The following is a 23,017-nucleotide window of genomic DNA, read 5'->3' on the forward strand; positions in this document are numbered from 1 at the left end:
CTGTCAGATGCAGATACAATCAACTGAGCATATCTCTAACAGATATGTTTGAACCAACATCTGCTTTTGTACCATCAATCTTTTTTCCCGATTGCAGGCTTCCCAAAAAGAGCTGCAGGCCATGGAAACAATGACTGCTGCTTTTATCCATAAATTCCCCAGAGTGACCGCAGAACTCTTTATGGACCTGTCCCAGTTCCTCCCGTTCATGTCTGTCTCTGACATTATGAGCTTCCCAGCCTCCGTCATTATGAATGACAGTGTGTGAGTTGCTGAGTAGCATAGAATCAAACACAGACGACGCGGCAGCATCCTGACACAAGAATTTTGGCTTTGGTTAAAGGTTGGCTGCCATCCGCGACCACAGCTCAGAGATGAAGTCATCGCAGAAAAAGGCATTTGTCAAAAGACTTTTACAATCAAGTGTGGTGGGTGATGTCCCCACCTGGCCACCGTACTTCCTCAGCTCCATCCTCCCGCTTCTTCCTTACCTTCCCGTCAGTCGTTTTCAGCAGCTGACGTCACGACAGGTTGCAGTGAACTTTTTTTTCTAAGTATCAGAAACAATGACCCTTAGCTTGTCTCAGTCAATAGGAAATGCAAAAATCTGCCAGCAATCAAAGCACAAATAATAAGGTTTTAGTTGTCTCAAATTATGGCACATAATCAATTTTCCGAGTAATGGACACCATATTCTGCAAATAGACGAGTTTTGCGATTGCTAAAACCATGAGTATGCTGACATTCGCTTCAGTCGTTTCTTGCTTCATAACATTCTTACCACTGTTATCTTATTTAGCTTATCCCTCTGGTGGAGTTGCTGGGAAATAGCAGCCTGGATGGGGTGAGAGGACGCCATGTTATACGAAGCATTTTCACCAAAAACAATGTCACTGGTGACAACTTATCAAGGTGGGACTGTTCACTCTTTGAGCTGTTGTTTTTATTTCACCAACGTTGATAGATAAAATGCCTATACAGTAGATCATTGTACATTTTGGGAGAGGAAGCTTTGTAAATAATGCCGTGTCCTGTTAGAAAAGAAAAATAAAAAGTTTGCTCTGTGATGCAAGTAAAAGGGCTACTACCTTGTTTTACAGGCTGGGTGTCCTTTCATGTTATTTGGATCCACTTGACCTGAAGTCATTTCTTTTGGACTCAGCTCTGTGGTCCACTCTTCACAGGCAGCTGGTCAAGTGTGTGTCTGAGGGCTTCATTAGTGCTAGTGGAAGGGTGAGACATGCTTATTCACATTGTAACACCTTCAAAGAAATATTATGACCTTTTTTCATATTTCTGTCTTTTTGGTTCTGCCTAACTGGCATACAGCTTTCATACTGGTTGGTCCCAGCAATGCGAATCTTGAATGCCAGCAGCATGGCTCCGGCAGAGCTGACTGGTTTGAGTGCTCTCCTCCCACAGCTCGGAGCGTCATTTTTACTCTCACTTCCTTCACAGCAGCTGCTGGAGCTCCTCTCCAAACCAGGAATAGACAGATATTCTCCAGCACAGGTCAGCAGGAGAGCTGTTCATTCCCCACATAGTTGAAACCCTACTGACACAATTCACACATTTCCACCTACTGGAGTGGGTGTGCAATTATACTTTATTTCAGTTACCCCAACCCCCAAAAAGCTCCCATGTATCCTTTTTTGATGTACTCCTTGTATCGGAACTTGTTGTACTATTTAGTTCGAGCAAATATTGTGGCTATATAATTCCCACTGTAAATGTAGCATGATGGCGGCCCGGTAGTCGAGTGGTTAGCACACTGGCTTCACAGTGCAGAGGACGCCGGTTCGCGTCCCGGTCCGGCCTCCCTGTGTGGAGTTTGCATGTTCTCCCCGGGCCCGCGTGGGTTTTCTCCGGGTCCTCCGGTTTCCTCCCACACTCTAAAAACATGCATGGCAGGCAGATTGACCACTCCAAATTGTCCCTAGGTGTGAGTGTGAGAGTGACTGTTGTATGTCTTTGTGTGCCCTGCGATTGGCTGGCAACCAATTCAGGGTGTCCCCCGCCTCGTGCCCGAAGACAGCTGAGATAGGCTCCAGCAACCCCCGCAACCCTAATGAGGAATAAGCGGTACGGAAAATGAGATGAGATGAGAGATGTAGCATGATAAGAAAGATTCTCAACTGCTCCTGCAGCATAGTGTAAGAACTGCTGAAAGAAACTGAGCAATTAACGAGAGTTATTGCTCTAATGAATCAGTGCTGAGTTTAAAAAAGCAACAGGAAAATGGACTTTGCCCATTTCAGCTCTCATTTGTTTGTTTCATTCCCATTTGATTCTTTTTCCCCCTCCAGGCTTTTCAAATGTTGTCCAAGATTTCAAAAGACACGAATGTAAGTGAAAATTTGGAAGAATTTGTTCACAGAATATGCACCAACCTCTTACCTCAGTGTGTGTTTCCTCCTGGCAGCTCACAGCTGAAAAACTATGCCGACTGAAGCCATTACACTCTGGTCTCTCTCCCACTGTGCTCAAAAGCCTCGACTGGTCTGAGATCAGTGAAATTGCCCACTGTCAATGTTGGTGGAGCATGCTTACAGAGCTGAAGCCTGGTCACAAAGCAATGCTGCACGATGCAATGCAAGAGGTGATGCAGTTATTTTCTATAACTTATTCTTAGTTGACCATGAACTCATTTGTTACTTTTCTTTTGTCATCACATTTTAGGCCGGAAACACTTTGTGAAAGGGAGATACCAACGTTATACATGTACGTTGTGGCCTTCAATCATGTTTTCTGTTAATAGGCATTGCAAAGAGACTCACCCAACATCACTCAGCATGTAAAGTGTCTCATGCCATTAATCCCTCTGAGGAAGCTGACAGACGCTCTGAAGAGGGAAGGCGTCCCGAGGGAGTACAAACACATCAGCTGGTCACCACAGCAGGTGCATATTTTACTTCACTGACATTTTTCCCCCATTAGCACGACAACAATAAGTTGTCAGGATGCTTTGCAAAGGAAAAACTATTCATCATTTTAACCCCCCCTTCTTCCCAGTAATCTGCAATGTCATTGGATATGCTTCAGATGAGCCTTTGAGAATATTAATGCGCCGTACAGGCCAACCTCCATTGAGCTAATTAGTTTGACTCTGACATAGTGATGTGGAGGAATGTCGTTTAAATTAATAATAGGCGCATGAATTGGTTTTTGTCACAAGCAAGGCGTCTATTAAGTTGCCTCCAACGTGTAAGAAGTTCAAACAACTCCAAGAGAGACTTCAAATTTCTCCACTGTGAGACTAATAAAGGCATATCTAATCCAATCCAATCCAATCCAATCCAATCCAAATCAAAGGTTCTGGCAATTTGAACCTTCTGGTCCATTGCGACTACACATATGGTTTCATTTTTTTCGGAAACAGCAATCTTGTTTGATGTTGAGTATGTTGTGTCCAATATTTATATCATATTAAAGAACATTGCGAAATTAGGTAAAGATGATGATGTCATTCTGGGACTTTCAAAGCAGTGGCTGTTTCTACGATGTGCACCATGTGTGGCGGCACAGCACTGTATATTTTACGGCCAGACCACCACTGAAAGGACAACTGACCCCTCCGGACAAGTTGTGTCCATAATTTGTCAAATCACTTCAAATAACTTGTACTGAGCATATTTTAGATTCCACGGCATATAGCTATATTTTACGTTTTAAGACTCACGCTGAATATTCAGGAAGTCTTGATTTCGAGTTGATGACGATGCCTTACGTGACGTCACGTCTGGAACGCCCCTGACCGAGAAAGCGACACACAATGCATTTTGGGTACTTTGTTTGGTCTGAAAACTTCGTGTTGATCCGTGTTGATGGTGAAATCAGAAGGAAAAAACATAACGCGATGGTGAATCGTTGTGTGTTGCACCAAGATAAGTATTTGATATTAGCTGACACAAATTCCCGGCAGACAAATCAGCCCATTTCCAACGGAGCTTTGGCGCATTTTCTGGGTGCTAACTTTCTCTCCAGATGCCTTAAGATGACATAGAAAAAAAATATTTAATCAATTGCAAACATTTATGCTTTCCTCTTCAGAACTATTTCAATCATATTCATAACTGGATGAGTAACAAGAAAGCATCTTCTCCGAGTCTGAAGCCATTGTTTTGATTCTCGAGCAAGGCAAAGACGTCCTGGCGTGACGTCAAAAACAAAGGGGCGGGACCTTCTGAAACTCGCCATTTCTGAGGTCATTTTGAAGTAGTTTTGGGACTCTTCAAGTCATTTTTATTGGTGTTTTGCATTTGACTAAAAATACCAGCCTGCGTGTTTTGGGTACTTTAGATGCGATAAAACATTTTTTTTGGTCACGTTCCGAGTGAGAGTGACGGCAGCTGACTAGTCCGAACTTAGTGGAATGTTTGGGATCCCAAAGCAGGCGACAGAGACGTACTATCCAAGCAGTATGTTTATTCCCAAATAAAAGAAAACACAGCGAGTAAGAAGGCAGGGGGCGATCCGACCCGCTTACTACGCCAAAAAGCAAATGGCACACGAGGGTGCAAAATTACGCAATCCCAGAAGATCACGTTAATTTATGGGACACGGGATGAATACTTCGGACCGGAAACACTCGCGCATCGAAGGAAGAGTCCTGGTACGGTAGAGAGGCGAGGTGAGTCAATCATCCTGCATTGGCGAGGTGACCGCGAACCGTATAAATGCCCCATGTTCATGATTAGAGAATTGACAGCAGGTGGAGGGCAGCTGGGAGAGGCCCCCCCCCCCCCCCCCCCCCCCCCCCCCCCCCCCCCGCTGTCAACTCGCACGTGACATTTCTGATGTCAGTTAGGAAACAAAAAAATGGTGTCGGTTGTCCTTTAATAATACAGTAAAGTCTCGTTATATCGATATCGGTTATATCGATAGTACTGCTTATTACGATACTATTTCTATGAACGCAAGGAGAAAATTTACATGCCGCAGGATCGGATATATCGATAGTCCGGTTATATCGATATTTTTTCCGACTCCCGAGAATATCGATATAACGAGACTTTACTGTAATAATAATAATAATAATAATAATACAGTAAAGTCTTGTTATATCGATATCGGATATATCGATAGTCCCGGTTATATCGATACTATTTCTATGCACGCACGGAGAAAATTACATGCAAACAGGGTCTCGGATATATCGATAGTCCCGGTTATATCGATATTTTTTCGGACTCCCTTGAATATCGATATAACGAGACTTTACTGTAATAATAATTCTTATTATTATAATAATTATTAAAATAATAATAATAATAATAATAATACATTTCATTCATAAGTGCCTTTCAAAACCCTCATGGACACTTCACAGTCACAGGTTACTTTTTTCTCTGGGTGAGCAGTGGCAGCCAGATGCGCCAGCGTTCACTCAACCCGGAAGTACACACTTAAGCAGCTTATGCACGTTTATATCAGTACAAATAATTTAGTTTTTTTTTTTTTTGTCTGTGTAGGCACAGCTTTTGTTTAAGTGGATACGGAATTCTGAAAACATCACCAGCAACATGGTGAGGTAAGTCAAATAAGTTACAAGTGGCAAGTTGGGTTCGTGCACAATATAAGAACACGTTTTCTGAGTTTGAAAATGTCACATTTCTAAGATGAGCTGTAATTGAGCAACTGTGGTGTCATTTTGAATAGGCAGGAAGTGGCAAAATGGCCACTCCCGGAGAAGGAAAAAAAGGAGGATTTTGCTTCTTAATTCGTTCACCACAAATGCAATACCACCCATGATACTGTGTTTAGACTAGCCTAGTGCCCGAAGACGGCCGGGATAGGCTCCAGCGCCCCCCACAACCCAAATGAGGAAAAGGTGGTCTGGAAAATGGATGAGCTGTGTATAACATATACTGTACATGTAAAGAGAACATTTGACTCTCCCTTTAAATACACATTGTATTTCTCTTTGTTTTATTTAATTTGACAGTCAACTTTAAATATGAGGGATAGAAAAGAAACACTTTTTGTCGTCATATTGCTGCTTACTGTGAAGGGAGCTGACTTGAGCATATGTGACTGCCGCCGCACAGTGCCCATGTCTCATTTTTTTTCTTCATGAAAGTTAAAGAAAATAAATGAAAAACTACCGGACTACTAAAGTAAACTACCTAAAGTAGCACCACTATAAATGTCAAAATTTGCATTATTATCTTTGTTTATCTTTATTCACTTTCATCTCTTGTATTAGAACTTGCGTCCTTGGGTGGAGTTTGCATGTTTTCCCATGCCTGTACGGGTTTTCTTTGGGTACTATGGTTTCCTCCCACATTCTAAAAACATGCATGGCAAACTCATTGAATACTAATAAATTGCCCTGTGGTATGAGTGTGAGCGCAGATGGTTGTGTTCCCTGCGATTAGCTGGCAACCGGTTCAGGGTGTCCCCTGCCTACTGCACGGTGACATACAAATTTGTCCAAATTACCTTGATGTTATTCTTAATACATATTATCAATAATTATTAATTACTAATGAATATTTAATATGACTAAACATGATTCAACATAGTAGGAATGAGATAACTCTCAATATGCTACAATGTATTTCTTTATGGACAACCGACGCCTTCGGACAAGTTGTGTCCATAATTTGTAAAATCACTTCAAATAACTTCTACTGAGTATTTTACAAATATTCCACTGCATATAGCTGTATTTTACATTTTAAGACTCGCGCTGAATATTCAGGAAGTCTTGTTTTCGAGTTGATGACGATGCCTGACGTTACGTCACGTCTTGAACGCCCCTGACCGAGAAAGCGACACACAATGCATTTTGCGGTACTTTGTTTGGTCTGAAAACTTCGTGTTGATGGCGAAATTAGAAGGAAAACACATAAATGACAAGAAAAATGAGAAGAAAGCATCTTCTCCGAATCTGAAGCCATTGTTTTGATTCTTGAGCAAGGCAAGACGTCTTGGCGTGGCGTCACGAACAAGGGGGCGGGACCGTCTGAAACTGGCAATTTCCGGTTTCATTTTGAAGTCGTTTTTGGACACTAAGTCATTTTTATTGGTGTTTTTCATTTGACTACAAATATCATACTGCATGTTTTGGGTATTTTACATGCTATAAAACGTTTTTCTGATGTCAGCTAGGAAACAAAAAAAATGGTGTAGGTTGTCCTTTAAAGGACAACCGACGTCTGCGGACAAGTTGTGTCCATAATTTGTAAAATGGCTTCAAATGACTTCTACTGGCCGTATTTTACAAAGATTCCACCGCATATATCTATATTTTACGTTTTAACACTTCTGCTGAATATTCAGGAAGTCTTGTTTTTGAGTTGGTGACGAGTCCGTATGTGACGTCACTGAAGGAACGCCCCTGACCGAAAAAAAGACACATTGTAGCAGTCCTTCCATCACGTCAATGTACTTTGCTGTACTTGTTTGGTCTGAAAACCTCTTTTTGCACCAAAAAGCCACCAGAAGAGGGTGACCAAGCTCCATGGAAGGAATTTATCAGCCTGTGCAAACGGGCTGATTAATTCCTCACAGGAGTTTGGATGCCATTTTCTGCCTCTTTTTTGGTGATCCATTCCCCTCCCGATGTTGCCTCAAAATGGCACGGAATAAATTATTTCATCGATTGCAAACATGTATGCTTTCCTCTTCAGAACTATTTGAATCATATTCATAACTGGATGTGTAACAAGAAAGCATATTCTCTGAATCCAAAGCCATTGTTTTGATTCTGCAGCAATGCAAGACGTCTTGGCGTGATGTCACGAACTGGGGGCGGGACTTTCTGAAAATGCCCAATTCGCAGCTCAATTTTTTGCAGATTTTGGACACTTTAAGTCATTTTTATTGGTGTTTTGCATTTGACTAAAAATATCATACTGTGTGTTTTGGGTATTTTAGATGCTATAAAACGTTTTTCTGAAGTCAGTTAGGAAACAAAAAAGTGACGTTGGTTGTCCTTTAAGTCTGTGCATGGTTTTCTGGCACCTCTAAATCCAGCCTCCAGAGTTTGTTTTATCTAATGACTTGTGTGTTTGTAGAGACATGGGCCAGATTGCAGTTGGAATGACATGTGACTTTTTGAGGTTTTGGAGCAATGACACAGATTTTGCAGAGCTGCTTCAGTATCTCACTATGTTGCCAGGAAACTTGAGACCTTCTCTGGTGAGACGTTAATACCCCAAAAAGTGCTGTCTGACTATTTTCCAGTTTGATTACTTTCAGATTTGCATGCAAGTATCCCCAAAAATATCTTTAGTTCTAACCTTTTTTTTATTTGACAAGCGAAAATGTATCATAGAAGGAGTGAGAAATTATCCTCAACTTGATGTCAGCACTTTAAGCCCATGGTTTTCTGCAACCTTACCGCAAGTATCTCCTTTTTTCTGATGTAAATGGTTTCTTTCTAAAAATTATTTACAACACTGACAAAAACTCATACTTCTACTCTGTTCTCTCTCAGAGCGACAATGATAGAAGACCTTTCCAACAAATCCCTCAAAGCTGTTCTGGACCACATTCAGGCACACTTCACTGATTTCCTCCAACTACCACATTACAAGCAGACAAATATTGCTGAGAAAGCTGTAAGCGAATGCATGCACCGGTTTTTATTAATAGTCACTTAAACATTTTTATCTCTGTAAAGTCCGAGGTTTTGATTCCTCTCTTGTATCATAACTAGTTAGATTGTGCAGATTTACTTTGTCCATTGTTGGGGTCAAGGCCCCTTATGGTGCGTAGATCCAATTAGAGGTATTAGAGGAACTGTTTGAAATTTTGTGACAGCGCGTAGCGGTGATAAATAGTCAGCGAAAGACATTTACAGCTTCATTATAATAGTAGCGCCAGCAATGCCACACTTGCATTCGTATTGTAAACAAGCTGACGTTAATCATGATGGCTACTCTGGTAGACTATGGATGGCGTATGCCAGGTCAGTCTGTATATAATGAGCGTATCCGCATGCATTGTCTTTTGAAAATGCTCTTCTCACAAATTGCTTCATCCTCTTTCGCATTGACGTCTCTCTCTGTGAAATGCAAATGGACCACGTTTTGAGTGAAGGTGAGGAGTTGATTTGATTGACAGTAAAGGAAATCTACTGTTTACTCCCTGCAAAGCTGATTACTTTTTTTAAACACACTGGCTCCTGTGCATCTGTGAAATTCCCAACATCTAGCCTAAACCATGTCCGTGCATACGGATGCTGATTTGTGCCATTAATGTTTTTGTTACATTTTTGTGTGGGGGGTGAATGCACAAGGAATTCAAAAAGTGGTCCTAAATTTACCTCTGAAGTAGAAATAAAAATAAATAAAATAAAGAGAACTTTTAAAACTCTGCATCAAAAATACGTTTCGGGACACATGAAGCCATTTCTGATGACTTTTTTGCTCTTGAGTAGTGTAATGATTTTATCAGCATTTGCTGCTTTTCAGGGTTCCTCTTTTCATACTGTGGGTGAGATTGACGGCTCCACTCTGGACTTTCTGGGTCCTCTTCTGCCTTTCCTGGATAGAGACAGTTTGTCTTTAGTAGACAAAGGTGCTCTGGCTTTGCGGTTGGAGGACATGAGGAGCTACTGTCTTCCCAAAGAAGCCCTGAAAGACATCAGCGCCCTGCTCACACAGAAAGACTTCATGGGGTGAATGAAGTCTTAATGGTTTTTGACAAGTATATCAAGAAATCATTGATGTGAAATCCGTACTATAGAAACACAATCTTTGAACACCACCATGGCATTGTTATTTATTTATTTATTTATTTATTTATTTGGTTATTTTCATTGCTTATGTCATTTTGACTATTTCAATAATTTCTCCTGATATAAAAAAGCATCACTTGTGTCACTCTTGATCTCTACTGCTAGTGACAGCAGTGCTACTGCCAGTGGCGAGCGCATCTCGCTCTTGCTGTTGTCTACGTATGTTCTTTGTCACCGTGGGAAACGTTCAAACTTTCTCCTCTTCTCCACTCCACTAGGATAACTACGCTTTATAAGGAATTTCAGTTCAAAATGTAGATTTTGTTTTACAAAGTAAAATAGACTACATCATGACAAACCTTTTCTCATGGCCCATCTTCCCCCCTCTCATTTTTTCCTTTTTGTTGTGATCTTGATACTGTTTAAAAATATGACTGCTGATTTGCTAGGGACCCATCCAAGTGGCAAACTGGAGACATTGAACATTTGGGAAGGCTGCTGTTCTCCTTGTCAACAAAACAGATTAATTCCATTCCAATGGTAAGCAACTATAAAAAATAACTAAAAAAGACCAAGTATACAGCAACTATACATTTCATTTTGCTAAATGGCTTTCTAAGATGAGTCTTATTAAACATTATCCCCTTGTTTAGCAAGTCTTGAATAAAGACACAGTGGAACAGGTTCTCTTGAGTCAAAAGCGCTGGGAGGATAGTGCGGTGGGTATCATTTGTCTGAAGTGGTGCATGGACAAACGTCGTCAGCGAGAGAAGACTCAAAGTCTCATGAGAGGGATAGTAAAAGTCCGAGGCAGTGGTGCAAAAAGTTGAGTATTTTATTCTATACTTGTAATGTCTTGAATTATGATTCTTTTCAATCCAACTTGTATCAGCATACATAAACAGCTTGCAGTGGACTAGTGAAAGCCACTCGATGATTTCAACTTCAAAATGAAAGCGAAACCAGTGTAAAAACAATATTCATTCACAATATTTAATAAAAATAAGAATAATTAATAAATATTACTAATTATTATGATTAAAAACATGGATATTAATGCCTTATTTAACTTTTTTTTTAGCCCTGATAAGCAATCATTATGGGGACTGACTTGACTTTGAAACGAAGCTGGCTTGAGCTCTTCTTTGTGTGCAAAAGGGCAGTGATAGACTTGAACTGGAGGGCAATATTACATTTTCAGTCCTCGTGCAACTGCACAGCACCCTTGGTTATACTCTATCTCCTTCAACCTAATTAGGACAAACTATAAATGGCCTGACACTAAATTTGGAAAACCTCATTAACACTTGCATGCACCCAACCTGGTAACATGATGAGCTGACCACTGTAGCAACCACTGTCCCTGTAATGGTTAAAAGAAAATCATAATAATCAAGTACAAGTCTAATTATTTTAATTAAAGTGATTTTAATTAGTGTCGATGTGTGCTCTCCTATCAGTGCCCAGCTGTGCAGACATAAGAGGTACATTCCCCTCTGCATGGACATCGTCTCAGTTGAGCCGCATGTCACAAGTCGACCTCAAAGAGTGTGTAGAAGTCTTCGGCCAGGATATATCATTAAGCTCCGAGCAGCGCCGGGCGCTCTGGGTCAAACTTAAACAGGTCAGTAGTGATGAGAAGAGGCAAAAATGAGTTCTATTTTTGCTCATGTGATTTGAATTTGGATCTGTGGGGGAGTGTTTTTGGTTGGGTGAATAAAACTCAACTGACGTTTTGCTTCTTATCCAAGATGCTTCTTCAGCGAACTAAAGTCTTACTGGTAGTATCGGCCCTATATATATGTATATATATATATATCCCTACTGTCCAGACATGGCGGTGCCGGACACTGCTATGATAGGTCCCTGCGCTCAGGTTTCGTACGCAGAGGCAGATGATATACGCATTAAAATATCAGCCCTTCTCAGTAGTGGTACTCCATGCAACATAACATTAGAAGAGAGAAAGGCATTAACTACTCTAAAAAGTCTCACAACTCTAAAAACTCTAAAAAGACACAAATATTACTATTTTTCCAGCAGACAAGGGTAGGTGTACAGTGCTTCTCAACACATTGGATTATGAAGACAAAATAAATAGGTTAATCAGTGATTCTAACACTTATGAGCAACTAAAAAGGGACCCTTCCAATAGACACAAGAAAGAAATGATAGACTGTCTCCAAAAGTTAGAGAAAGGAAAACATATAGACAAACAGATGTATTTTAGATTACACCCGGGAGAGGCCACGGCATGTATCTATGGTCTGCCAAAAATACATAAAGAAGGGTTCCCCCTCAGACCCATTGTTTGTAGCATTGACTCCTTTACATACTTCTTCTTTTCCTTTCGGCTTTTCCCTTGACGGGGTCGCCACAGCAAATCAGTGTCCTCCATCTTTAGAGGTTTGATCCGCATGTTTGTTTTGGCCAAGCTTTTACGTCGGATGCCCTTCCTGACACAACCCTCTGTATTTATCCGGGCTTGGGACTCCTCTACATACAATGTAGCCAAATATTTAAAAACTTAAATCTTAAAAAAAAACTTTGAAAAAAATCTTAGCTCCGTTGGTTGGGAACACAGAATATCACATAGAGAACACCACAGTGTTTGTCGAGAGTATCAAAGACCTCATATTGGAACCTGAGGAAACATTGCCATCTTACAATGTGACTTCTCTCTTTACATCTGTCCCAACTCCAGCAGCAGTCTCAGTTGTGAGGACGAGACTGTTGGCGGATGTTTCTCTGCATGAAAGAACCAAACTTAAACCGAACCACATCTGCCAATTATTGGAAATCTGCCTTAATACTACATATTTTCAATTTAGGGAGAAATTTTACAAACAAATTCATGGTTGTGCTATCGGCTCACCAGTTTCACCCAAAGTGGCTAATCTGTACATGGAAAAGATGGAGAAACAGGCCCTCACATCCTTACCGGAGACAAAACCTAGACACTGGTTTAGATATGTGGACGATACTTTCGTCATAATTAAAAAAACAAGAAATTCAATCCTTCACAGATCACCTCAACTCGGTAGACATCAACATTAAATATTAAATTTACTCGCGAGGACATTAAAGAGAACCAACTAGCCTTTTTTGGATTGTAAAGTAATTATAAAAGAGGACAGAGCGCTAAAAACAGAAGTCTTTAGGAAGGCTACGCACACTGACCAATACTTAATTTTCGATTCTAACCACCCTTTACAACATAAACTAGGAGTTATCAGAACCCTCCAGCATAGGGCTAAACTAATACAAACAAGCGTTGAAGGTAGAGAAAAGGCGAATCCATGAGGGGGGGAGGGTATTTGTTGCGAATGGTGATGTCGTTCAGACCACGATAGTCGACACACGGGCGCAGGGATCTATCTTTCTTTTCGATAAAGAAGAACCCTGCGCCGAGCAGGGGGGGCGGCGCTTCAAGTATGGGGGCGGGGAGGGGGATAACATTTCAAAAGCTGTATTTAAAAGCATTTAGTCCCAGCGATTACTTTTCTGCTCTTGTCAACATTGTCCATTTGTGTACAAGATAACAGCTAAAAGCAGCTTCCCCGTGTTGACTTTGAACATGTGGCTTTGCTGAATGACTCAAGTTTGCTCGTTCAAAAAACCTGGAAGGTTTATATTCAATCATCAGGAAGGCCTTAGCCTGGATTCAAATCTGAGACCTACCACTGTGATGCAAACATGTGAACCAGTGTACCACCGTGCAGCCCACATTGGTCCCACGTTGCGATTAAATTTGATATCTAATGTATTTTTGGTGGTGGTCATTTTTCAACAAGGGCTAATCTTAATGTTGATTCACAATTCAAAGAACACTTCGAAACAACATGTATCTAATCTAATCTTTTTGTTCTTTTGAGTTTAAGATGGTGCAGCGAGAGTGGCTACCCTTCAATCAGCTCCAGTTTTGTTTTTCTACTTCTTCTCCTCTTCCTTCCATAACTTTGCTGCTGTGAAATGTACATTTTTCGACTGGGAAATTGATAAAGGGTAATCCAATCCAATCCAATCCTATACAGCATCAGGAATAAACTATGGTATCGTTACATTTTACTATTCACACCTTTCTGACACCTTCTTTTGTATTGAAATTCGTTTCATTTTGCGGGCGGATTTAAAGAGTGTTGAAGCTGGCGATCTAATTATCCTCCATCAATGACAGGCAAAAACCGTTCATGGCGTGGCCGCAGTCTGTGTGAGGTGTAATGATCCGCTTCTGTCTGTGATTGAACAATTTTGCTGTTTTCTTTGCACTGCAGGCATTCAGTCCAGTGAGCGAGCTGAGAACAGAAGAGATTTTGGCTCTCGGGTCTCTGGTGACTGAGATGACGGTTAGAGAACTGCATGACACCTCTTTGACTGATCTGGCTATTTTGGCCCATTTGGGGACACTGTCACCCTGGCCCGCAAAGAAGGTCAGTTGAATATGAACTTGACCAACGCTGACTTTTAAACCAGTGAAGGTGTCGAAAATGTTTCTCTTTCCAGATGAGAGCAATAATTTTGGCCGTGTTGCGCAAGGGCAACTTGAAAATCGAGGAGTTATCTGCTGTCGATTTGGCAACATTTGGCCATCTGATTTGTGGACTGTATCCCTCAGAGATTAAAAGAATGAATGCTTACAATCTCAGGTGAGTGAATTAATGACGCTTTGCTTTTGAAATTACTGTCAATCAATTCTTGCAAACTAAAAAGGCTCTCAGTGGAGTCCAGACCGACAACAAGGTGGTAAAATATTGTGGTCTGCTTAGCAATGCAAATCAAAAAGTATTTTTATTTACAGCTGTGAAATGTGTCAAAGTGAAACATATTCATTAACTCATTTCCTGCTACTCATTTTCAAAGCAGCCATTTTACACGTGTTGAAAGTGATCTTTCAAAACCCACCAAATTGTGTTTTCTGCAATGTTGAAACTTTTTTTTTTACATACTTGAAAAGTCAGCTAGAAAAATGCAGGTTAATTTGACCACAAACATTGGTTTATGACTACAAAATTTATTGTCAGAAATAACATCCAGCACAATCTAAACTTTAATGCCCATCATTTTTTATTTCAAACTATAAAATATAAGAAACAAGTCAGTAAAATTGTACTTCATTTACAGATACAAAACTATAAACATTGGTGGCTTTTTTTTGCATGAGGGCTGCCGCCGCTCAACCACGGAAGAACTTATCTTGTGACTGTAAAGTGACCATGAGAGTTTTGAAAGGCGCTTATAAATAAAATGTATTATTATTATTATTATTATGATGATGATGATGATGATGATGATGATGATGATGATGATGATGATGATGATTATTATTATTAACTACGTTTTCACAAAAGCAAGTTTATACTTTTCATAAAACACTATTTTTGAATGTGAAAATAATCATTTTGACAGACTTCCAATGTGCTGGCATTTTTCTCCTTATTTATTGTTGTGACAAGTTTGTGCACCCCCTAATCTTTATTTTCAACTCAAAAGTTGCACTAAATCCTAACCGATACCTTAGTTTTTGCAATAGTTTAAAAATCTTAATTTCATAGACTGTGCTGATGCCAAGTCCACACCTTCCTCTTGGAAATTCTACTTGACGTATCATTCATTCAAAATGGCTGCACACATATTGAAGTGTTCTGTAAGCATTTTGCATATGCTCTGAGGAGTAAATCCGGAATTGTTTTTTTTTTCATGAAATGGCAGCATGGCCGTCCGATTCCTGCGGGAAATTTCCTTGCCATGCAAAGAGGAGCAGATGGAAGCTTTGACAAGTCGTTTGTCCAGACCTGAGGCCTTTGGTCCAGTCAGTGCTTGGGGACCTGAAGTTTTCACAGAAATTGGGACACTGGCAGGTATGGATGGACGTAATATCCCCAACGATCTGTTGTTGCCAACATTTTATTGTCCCTCATCCAGAGTGAGAAAGGACAATTGTTGATGGATTGGAACCATTTGAAATAAAAATCTCCTCGGGGTTTGAGAGGAGAGCTGAAAAACATTGTGGAGAAAAAAAAATCTCTATTTCGAGCTACATTCATGATCTCACTACAATGTTTGTGGAACTTTTGTATGCTCAGCGGGCTTGGAAGACATTGTTTTGTCAGCTCTGTCACAAGAACAAGTGGAAGGTATCACCATTGAAGCAATCGGCCTGCTGTCGCCCAAAAAGATGGCAGTAAGTTCCGTCTTTGATTTCATGTATGCAGTTTGTGTCGAGCAGATTTTCTACTGCATCTTCAGACTCAAATCATTTTTACCCACTAAAACATTCCATTTTAGCCCACGATTGAGAGTTAATACTCATAATGTTGCAAAAAAATTAAGAAAACATTATAGAAATTGTTAGCTTTGTTTCTAGAGTTGTTTTTTTTGTCCTTTTCTCATTGCCACACCCATCACTGAATTCATGTCGTATCTACCAAAGAATTTTACATCCGTGTGCTTTACTTTGCCAGGTGGTGTTCAGTGCCGTTCAGTTGTCCTGGATGAGTGTTGAGCAGGCGTGGGCCATCACTGAGGACCAGTGGACGGAGCTGGACAAGGAGCAGAGACACGCAGTCGGACTTGCTCGTTACGAAGGAGATGTACAACTTGAGCTGAGAGGTTGGTTCTAAATCAACAATGGTGTCTGAAGTTGATTCAATGTTGCACTGAGGGTGTTTCTATCATCCATTGATTAATGGTCATGACTCTCAAGATGTGGTGTGCGCACCCCCGATAGAATAATAATAACAATAATAATAATAATACATTACATTTTGAAAGCAAGGTACTGTATATCATTACAAAAGGAGCTGTATTGCATGTTAAATCTGTAATTTTCAATTTCATTTCCAAAGTCAATCAACTCATATTTGTAATTGGCTGTGGGAAACAGGAAGGCGGGAAGAGAGCTTGGAAGCAGCGAGAGAGTTCATTCAGACACGCAGACGATTGGGGGGGCAATAAAATCCGTACAATTTTGGGCTGCATGAAATTCTAAAAGCTATTTTTAATAGAGGTGTAGAATGTTGTGGAATGATCATAGCCATTCAGGAATAACATCTTATCTAAAGAAAGAAATGCATATTTACATCTGTCAAAATAAAATCTAACTATGGCTACAATGACACCGCACGTTACCAAACTGCTACTTCATACAATATCACTGATTCATATGATCATAGATCTATTTATAAGTTAAAAATACGTTAAAAAAATGAACACATTAGGGAATGGCGCTCCACATCATATTTTAAATTCCCGAATACATTTGAGAATGGCAGTGAATGAGTTAAAAATATACATTTTTACTAATAAAACATCATGTTCAATTTATTTATCTATTTATTCATCTAGTCATGTAATTTTTGGGTGTTATTTGGTGTAAAACGATTGAGAACTGGGAATTGACATCATTTATTTGAATGGTAATGTTTGTTCCTAAGCAACGGCGGTGATTCTTATCTTGTGAAGCCAACACACGTGAATGTTCTTCTCCCACCGCAGGGAGAAACTCGGCTACAGCAGGCCTGAGCACAGACTGCTTTGTTTTCAGCTTTGTGGCTCCAAGTCTCTGTTTTTTGGCATCTCACCTAAAATGCTTCTGAATAGTTCATTCGAATTTGACCTTCCTTTTCATCCACACATTTGTGCAAAAAATAAATGTGGTCTGTTTTATTTTGTCTCTGGATTGATTCCTTTGCTTAACAATGTGTGAGATTTACTATACAGTGTAGTTACATTTTCACAGTGTAAATTATTAAATGATTGAGTCTAATTTTGATTAGAATATGACGGGCAGAAAATTTCTACTCAGAAAAAAACCACAGCTTTGACACATGTTGCAAATGTGGTTATAGCAATATGACTTGATATGTTTTGATGACTAACATTAAAATGCAAGGTTTCACTTAATATTTACTGATTGCCGTCCGCCTTAATGTAATTTACAATAAGACTACTTCATAGCTGTAGTTACTGCAGTGGATGCAAAAAGTCAATTAAAATGTTTACTTTAAATGTTGAAGTGAAAATAAACCCAGATACAGTGATACTTCGGCTTACGAACGCTTTATTTAACTAACTTTCCGCCTTACAAACATTAAATTCACGAGAATATAATCTTGGCATTCGAACTATTTTTCGGCAAACGAACCAAACTACACACCACGGTGGCTGGCAGACCAGTTTTCGACGGATGAAGACCAAACGACACGGTCGAACAGCGCCACGGTGGCTGGCGGACTAGTTTTCCACACACACTTTGAGTGCAGAAGTGGTTTGCTATCGAGTGGAGTACTTTTGCTATTAAAAAGACCCCACCACAGGCCAGTGTTGAGCCGAAGAGGACACAAAATAAAATTATGGCCCAGCAGCAGAAGGAGATCATCGAAAAACACGAACGAGGTGTGCGTTTGTGTGACTTAGCGTACCAGTACCAGTATGCTAAGTCGACCATTGCTACATGTAGCTAATGGTGTTTCTGTGTTGTCTAAGCAACGGTCTCAGGCAATAGAAGAGGTTGAAAAACTTTGGTCGATTTGGATTAACGAAAAGCAGCTCGCAGGGGATTTTGTGAGTGCGGATATTAACTAGCTATCTATTTGCCCAATATATGCTATCCATTCGTTATCTCTTAGTTATATATTACCTAACTTTCTAACTTCACTTAGATATCTTCAAGAGGCAACTACATCAATGACCATCACAATGGTAAATAAAATGACTTTATTATACTATTTATTTAATTACACTAAAATAGCACATTTATTATACATAAAATAAGGTATATTTTGTACACAATTATGTTTTATGGGGACCTGGGAACTGATTATTCTCATTTTAATGGTTTTTTATGGGAAATAAATGTTTGGCAGAGAAACTTTTCACCTTACACACACTTTCTGGGAAACAATTAAGTTCGTAATATGAGGTCATTTCAAATTATATTCGCATATGTCAATGTGACATATCGGCTGTTCAACTAAACTGATTACCGGTACCTTTTTTTTTCAAAGAGGATGTAAGAATAACCCAAAAAAAAAGGTTATGCAAGTACGGACACCTTCTTATGACTGTGATGTGGTTGTGGCGTTCATAATTAACCAATCACATTCCATCACATGTTTAATGGGAATTAGCAAACACGTGCCTCTGACGAACTCCACATAAAGTTCAGATTGCTGGAGTCGGCTTGTCCTGGCATTTTCTTTGCGTTCGAGCAGAATGGGGCCTCTTAGGCATTTATGAAGAGATTAAACACAAATAAATGTAAGATATTCTAGTCAGCTTTCCCTGGCATTGTTCTTCTAGCAAAAGCCTTTTTTGTGCAAATGCTGACTGTTGCAATATTTCGAACTGTTCATGGTTACCTTGTCCAAAGCTCCTGTTTAAGATGAACAAAAAACGGCCCCTGAGCAAGATGATGTTACCAACATGAAATTTGACCATAAATTATGTTTATTAATTAATTAATTAAGTCATTATAAGTGCCTTGCATGCTGGGTCCGAGAGGACAGTAATTTCATCTGTGCTGTATGTTATGCATATTAGCATATTTGACAATAAAGCTGACTTTGACTTCGTTTTTTTTTTTTTACTTAAATAATTCCCCAAATTCTGGAATGGTCGAAAAAAAATAAACAGTCAGTGTTTGCACAAAATCTTTAAGATTCTGCAAGAAAGCAAAATAGTTAGTGGAAGTGCTACATTTCTTTGTGGTTACTCATGGCCACCATTAATGATGGTAGGTGTGGACTGTCACGTTTTGCGAGGTGGTGATGGCGGGTTCGGATCCCAAAAAGCAGGCAGGAGGGAGCAGGAGGTTGTTTGACAAATTGTATTAAAATAAAGTCAGCAGGAACAAAATGTAAAACATCAAAATGATCTGAATGGAAAAAATACAAAGTAGCAACAGAAAACCAAGTGTAAAAGTCCGCCATGTTTAAACAAACACGTACACAATGCATGCTGCAACCAAGCAGCAAACAAACAATGAATCGGCACCGGATGATCGTGCCCGGTGTCCTTTTAAGTGCCATTGATTATAATGACCAGCACATGCGAGGCTGCAGGCAGGGCTGACGTCGCCAATCTGATCGGGACGACCAGCACCTGTGAGGTGTAGGCGGGGGCGACAGCGCCCCCCGTTGGTCGTCAACCAGATCATGACAGTACCCCCCCTTCAAGGGGCTGCTTCCAGAAGTCCCAACAGTCTCCCAAAAAGGTCCACTCGCCAGGGAACGGTCGGTGGAGAGGGCAACCGCTGCCTCTCCAGCATACGACGGGCGGCGGCCTGATGGGAACGGGACTCGGCCTGGGGTGGACGAAGACGCGGCACGGATCGTCGTGGGCGTGAGTGCGATCCCTCTCGCACGTTCACGCGACGGCGCATGGCTCTGCGTGGACGTCGAACTGCCAGGCGCAGAATGGCACCCCGTACGGCCGTATGGGACCAGGTCTCGGCCGGACGCCGACGTGGTCGTGAACTGCCCGGCTCCGGGGGAACGAGACCAGTCCAGAGCCGCTCCGGGATCCAGCGGTGAGTGGGGTCTCGGACTGACATTGACTCGGACGTTGCACGGCTCGTCGTGGATGAGACTCAATTCGTCATGCACGACGACAGCGTGGCTGGACGTGGGCGTGCAATGCCAGTCACCCAGGGTCACCCTGGACGGCCACCTGGAAGGAGGTCTCGGCCGGACGTTTACGTGGACGTTGCGGCTCGTCGAGTGACGCGATTCAAACGCGACGAGGCTTTCGCTAACGTGGACGTAGCATTGCCAGGCACAGGGTGGAAATGAGACGGGTCCGATGTACCTGCGGGATCCGATGGTTGGCCGATTCATTCTGTCACGGTTTTGCGAGGTGGTGATGGCGGGTTCGGATCCCAAAAAGCAGGCAGGAGGGAGCAGGAGGTTGTTTGACAAATTGTATTAAAATAAAGTCAGCAGAAACAAAATGTAAAACATCAAAATGATCTGAATGGAAAAAATACAAAGTAGCAACAGAAAACCAAGTGTAAAAGTCCGCCAAGGTTAAACAAACACGTACACAATGCATGCTGCAACCAAGCAGCAAACAAACAATGAATCGGCACCGGATGATCGTGCCCGGTGTCCTTTTAAGTGCCATTGATTATAATGACCAGCACCTGCGAGGCTGCAGGCAGGGCTGACGTCGCTACCCGCTGGTCGCCAATCTGATCGGGACGACCAGCACCTGTGCAGGTGCAGGCGGGGCCGACAGCGCCCCCCGTTGGTCGCCAACCAGATCATGACAGTGGACTGACTCCCATTCAAAATTTTCTTCAATGTTTCTCTGAAGTTCAAGGATAAATGCTGACTTGAAGGTTTCATTTATCTATTTCCTAGAATATCGTCTGACATAACTACTATATGTGTTGAGTTTGTGAGTCACGACTGATTTCCTTCCGGAGCATGTGGTTGAGCATGTGATCCCTTTGCTGTAGCATTCGGTTGCTTTAGTCCTGCCCTGTAACTTTTTAAGGAACAAAAGCACATTTTAACCTTTCAGAATGTCACTTTGTTTGCGTTACAGCCGCCACGGGGCTGGGTCCAGCGTGGCACAGCGCAAGCTTGCCCGTATGATGGTTGCTGAGCAACACTTGCCTTTTCAAACTGCTTTTAATGTAAAGTAGTCTCCAGTTCAGTTTTGTTTTCAGTATTTAACAATAACAAAAATGCCCTGCTTTGCTCATGATAGCAAAGGAGAAGACATGATACGAGTGAAGTTTGCGTGGGTGAATTTAATAGAACAGTGATCCTCAAAGTCTTTTCCAAGTACCACTACTATACGGGTACAGTTTCCTTTAGTGTAAGTGCAATCCAGTTGTACAGTATGCCGTTCTTCTGTATACAATACATATTGTTTTATATAGCCCTTTAACACAGCTGAAGCTGTAACAAAGCACTTAACACAGACAGGTATCATATACAGGAAATACATCAATCAAAAAGATAATAGAAAACACCAGGGAGTAAAACTAAGATTTTTTTTGATTGTTCAAACCCTTTGTTTTCGAAGGCTGTACTTTTTATACATGCATTTAGCAGGAAATATATTGATACTGTGATATACATTGACTCAATAAAAAAGAGATATAAGGACAGCTTTTGTGCCACATTTAAAATGGCATTTTTAAAGTGAGAGGCACGACGGTATCTGCCTCCTTATCCTCGCCTCGGTAGCACTGAAGAAAATATGTGACCTCCTCCATCATTGAAGTTGCACATTCTAGCGATGGGAATTCCGGCTCCTTTCAGATACTTATTTATATGGCTTTATTTATATGTGCACAAAGAGCATCCACTTTCACTTTCCCTGTGGTTACTCTGGTCTGATGATCAGCTGTCACTAATTTGCTTTTCATATTGATAATGCCAACTAGTAAAAATGATCATTGAATAATAATAAGAGCATAATGTGAACACTTGTTCACTGTACCTGTCTACACTGATCTCCGGTGACCTGCTCAAATGGCTCCAAAACAGTGCATGCGCCCTGCTGTTAAGCTCCTCTGCTAAGTTCTCATCAATGTGTCTTTCATTGAACTCAAAACAATCCAGCAGACAAGTCCCCAATTTGACATTTTTAATAGAGTGGCATGTGACGGACATTTTGGGAGTTGTGGTTCGGGATGTCCAGCAGTCAGTTGTAAGCTGTGGCTTTTTTGAACCGTTCTTGGACTCTAGCACATTCTTTGTCATATATGATTCTGGTATGATTCTTTGACAATGTGTTTTCAGAATCAGAATCACAGTCAGAAAGCCTTTAATAGCCCAACAATGGGGAAATTTCCTGCTTGGAATTGCATACGTTGGGTTGAGAGCATAAGTATATGTTCTGAATCCTTTGTCATCCACAATTGAAAATGGCTGAAAATCACCTGCAATCATTTTACCCAGTTCCTCATCAATTGTGTTCTGTTTAGCTGGGTTGATAGCTTTTTGCATAAAGCGTCTCAAGGAGCGCTGGGTTGTACATCTTGAATGGAAGTCGTGATATTGCAGCAGCACCAGATGCAGGCAGACACACGAGGAACTTCATGAATAGTTGGTTCCCTTGCTTGTCTTTTCTCTTCAAATTGTACAGTTGGGTGGACTGTTATTACGTGCCGCTGCAGGTTATTTGTAGAACCTGATTGGTGGCATATCTTAACCTTGCAGTCTACACTGTTCCTTTGAACTATCACTGAAATTGAAACGAGTCCCACTTTCACTGTTTTCTATCCATTTTGTCACCTTTTCACTTTTGTTTTCTCTTTGGATTGGATTGGATTTGTCTTTATTAGTCTCGCAGTGGAGAAATTTACATTTCACA

The 23,017-nt window shown here is 40.9% G+C and overlaps 1 protein-coding gene across 1 annotated transcript in view; it reads left to right on the plus strand.

Moving 5' to 3' along the window:
* The window catches only part of LOC148900695 (stereocilin), a 28,898-nt gene extending 11,575 nt beyond the window's left edge, over positions 1-17,323 (plus strand). The window contains exons 8-29 of the mRNA XM_088993174.1: positions 98-264; positions 344-530; positions 800-912; positions 1,101-1,233; positions 1,330-1,512; positions 2,307-2,345; positions 2,423-2,599; positions 2,759-2,899; positions 5,472-5,530; positions 8,022-8,145; positions 8,266-8,348; positions 8,444-8,567; positions 9,423-9,628; positions 10,138-10,228; positions 10,342-10,513; positions 11,149-11,312; positions 13,963-14,118; positions 14,192-14,334; positions 15,398-15,546; positions 15,772-15,869; positions 16,150-16,297; positions 17,183-17,323. Coding sequence (XP_088849300.1) covers positions 98-264; positions 344-530; positions 800-912; positions 1,101-1,233; positions 1,330-1,512; positions 2,307-2,345; positions 2,423-2,599; positions 2,759-2,899; positions 5,472-5,530; positions 8,022-8,145; positions 8,266-8,348; positions 8,444-8,567; positions 9,423-9,628; positions 10,138-10,228; positions 10,342-10,513; positions 11,149-11,312; positions 13,963-14,118; positions 14,192-14,334; positions 15,398-15,546; positions 15,772-15,869; positions 16,150-16,297; positions 17,183-17,283 — 2,958 coding nt within the window. The 3' untranslated portion in view covers positions 17,284-17,323. The remainder of the gene's footprint in view (positions 1-97; positions 265-343; positions 531-799; positions 913-1,100; positions 1,234-1,329; positions 1,513-2,306; positions 2,346-2,422; positions 2,600-2,758; positions 2,900-5,471; positions 5,531-8,021; positions 8,146-8,265; positions 8,349-8,443; positions 8,568-9,422; positions 9,629-10,137; positions 10,229-10,341; positions 10,514-11,148; positions 11,313-13,962; positions 14,119-14,191; positions 14,335-15,397; positions 15,547-15,771; positions 15,870-16,149; positions 16,298-17,182) is intronic.
* Positions 17,324-23,017: the final 5,694 nt, after the last annotated feature.

Source organism: Hippocampus bargibanti, linkage group LG03, assembly GCF_051943395.1.
Source record: "Hippocampus bargibanti isolate YZ-2025 linkage group LG03, ASM5194339v1, whole genome shotgun sequence".
Classification (NCBI taxonomy): Eukaryota; Metazoa; Chordata; class Actinopteri; order Syngnathiformes; family Syngnathidae; genus Hippocampus; species Hippocampus bargibanti.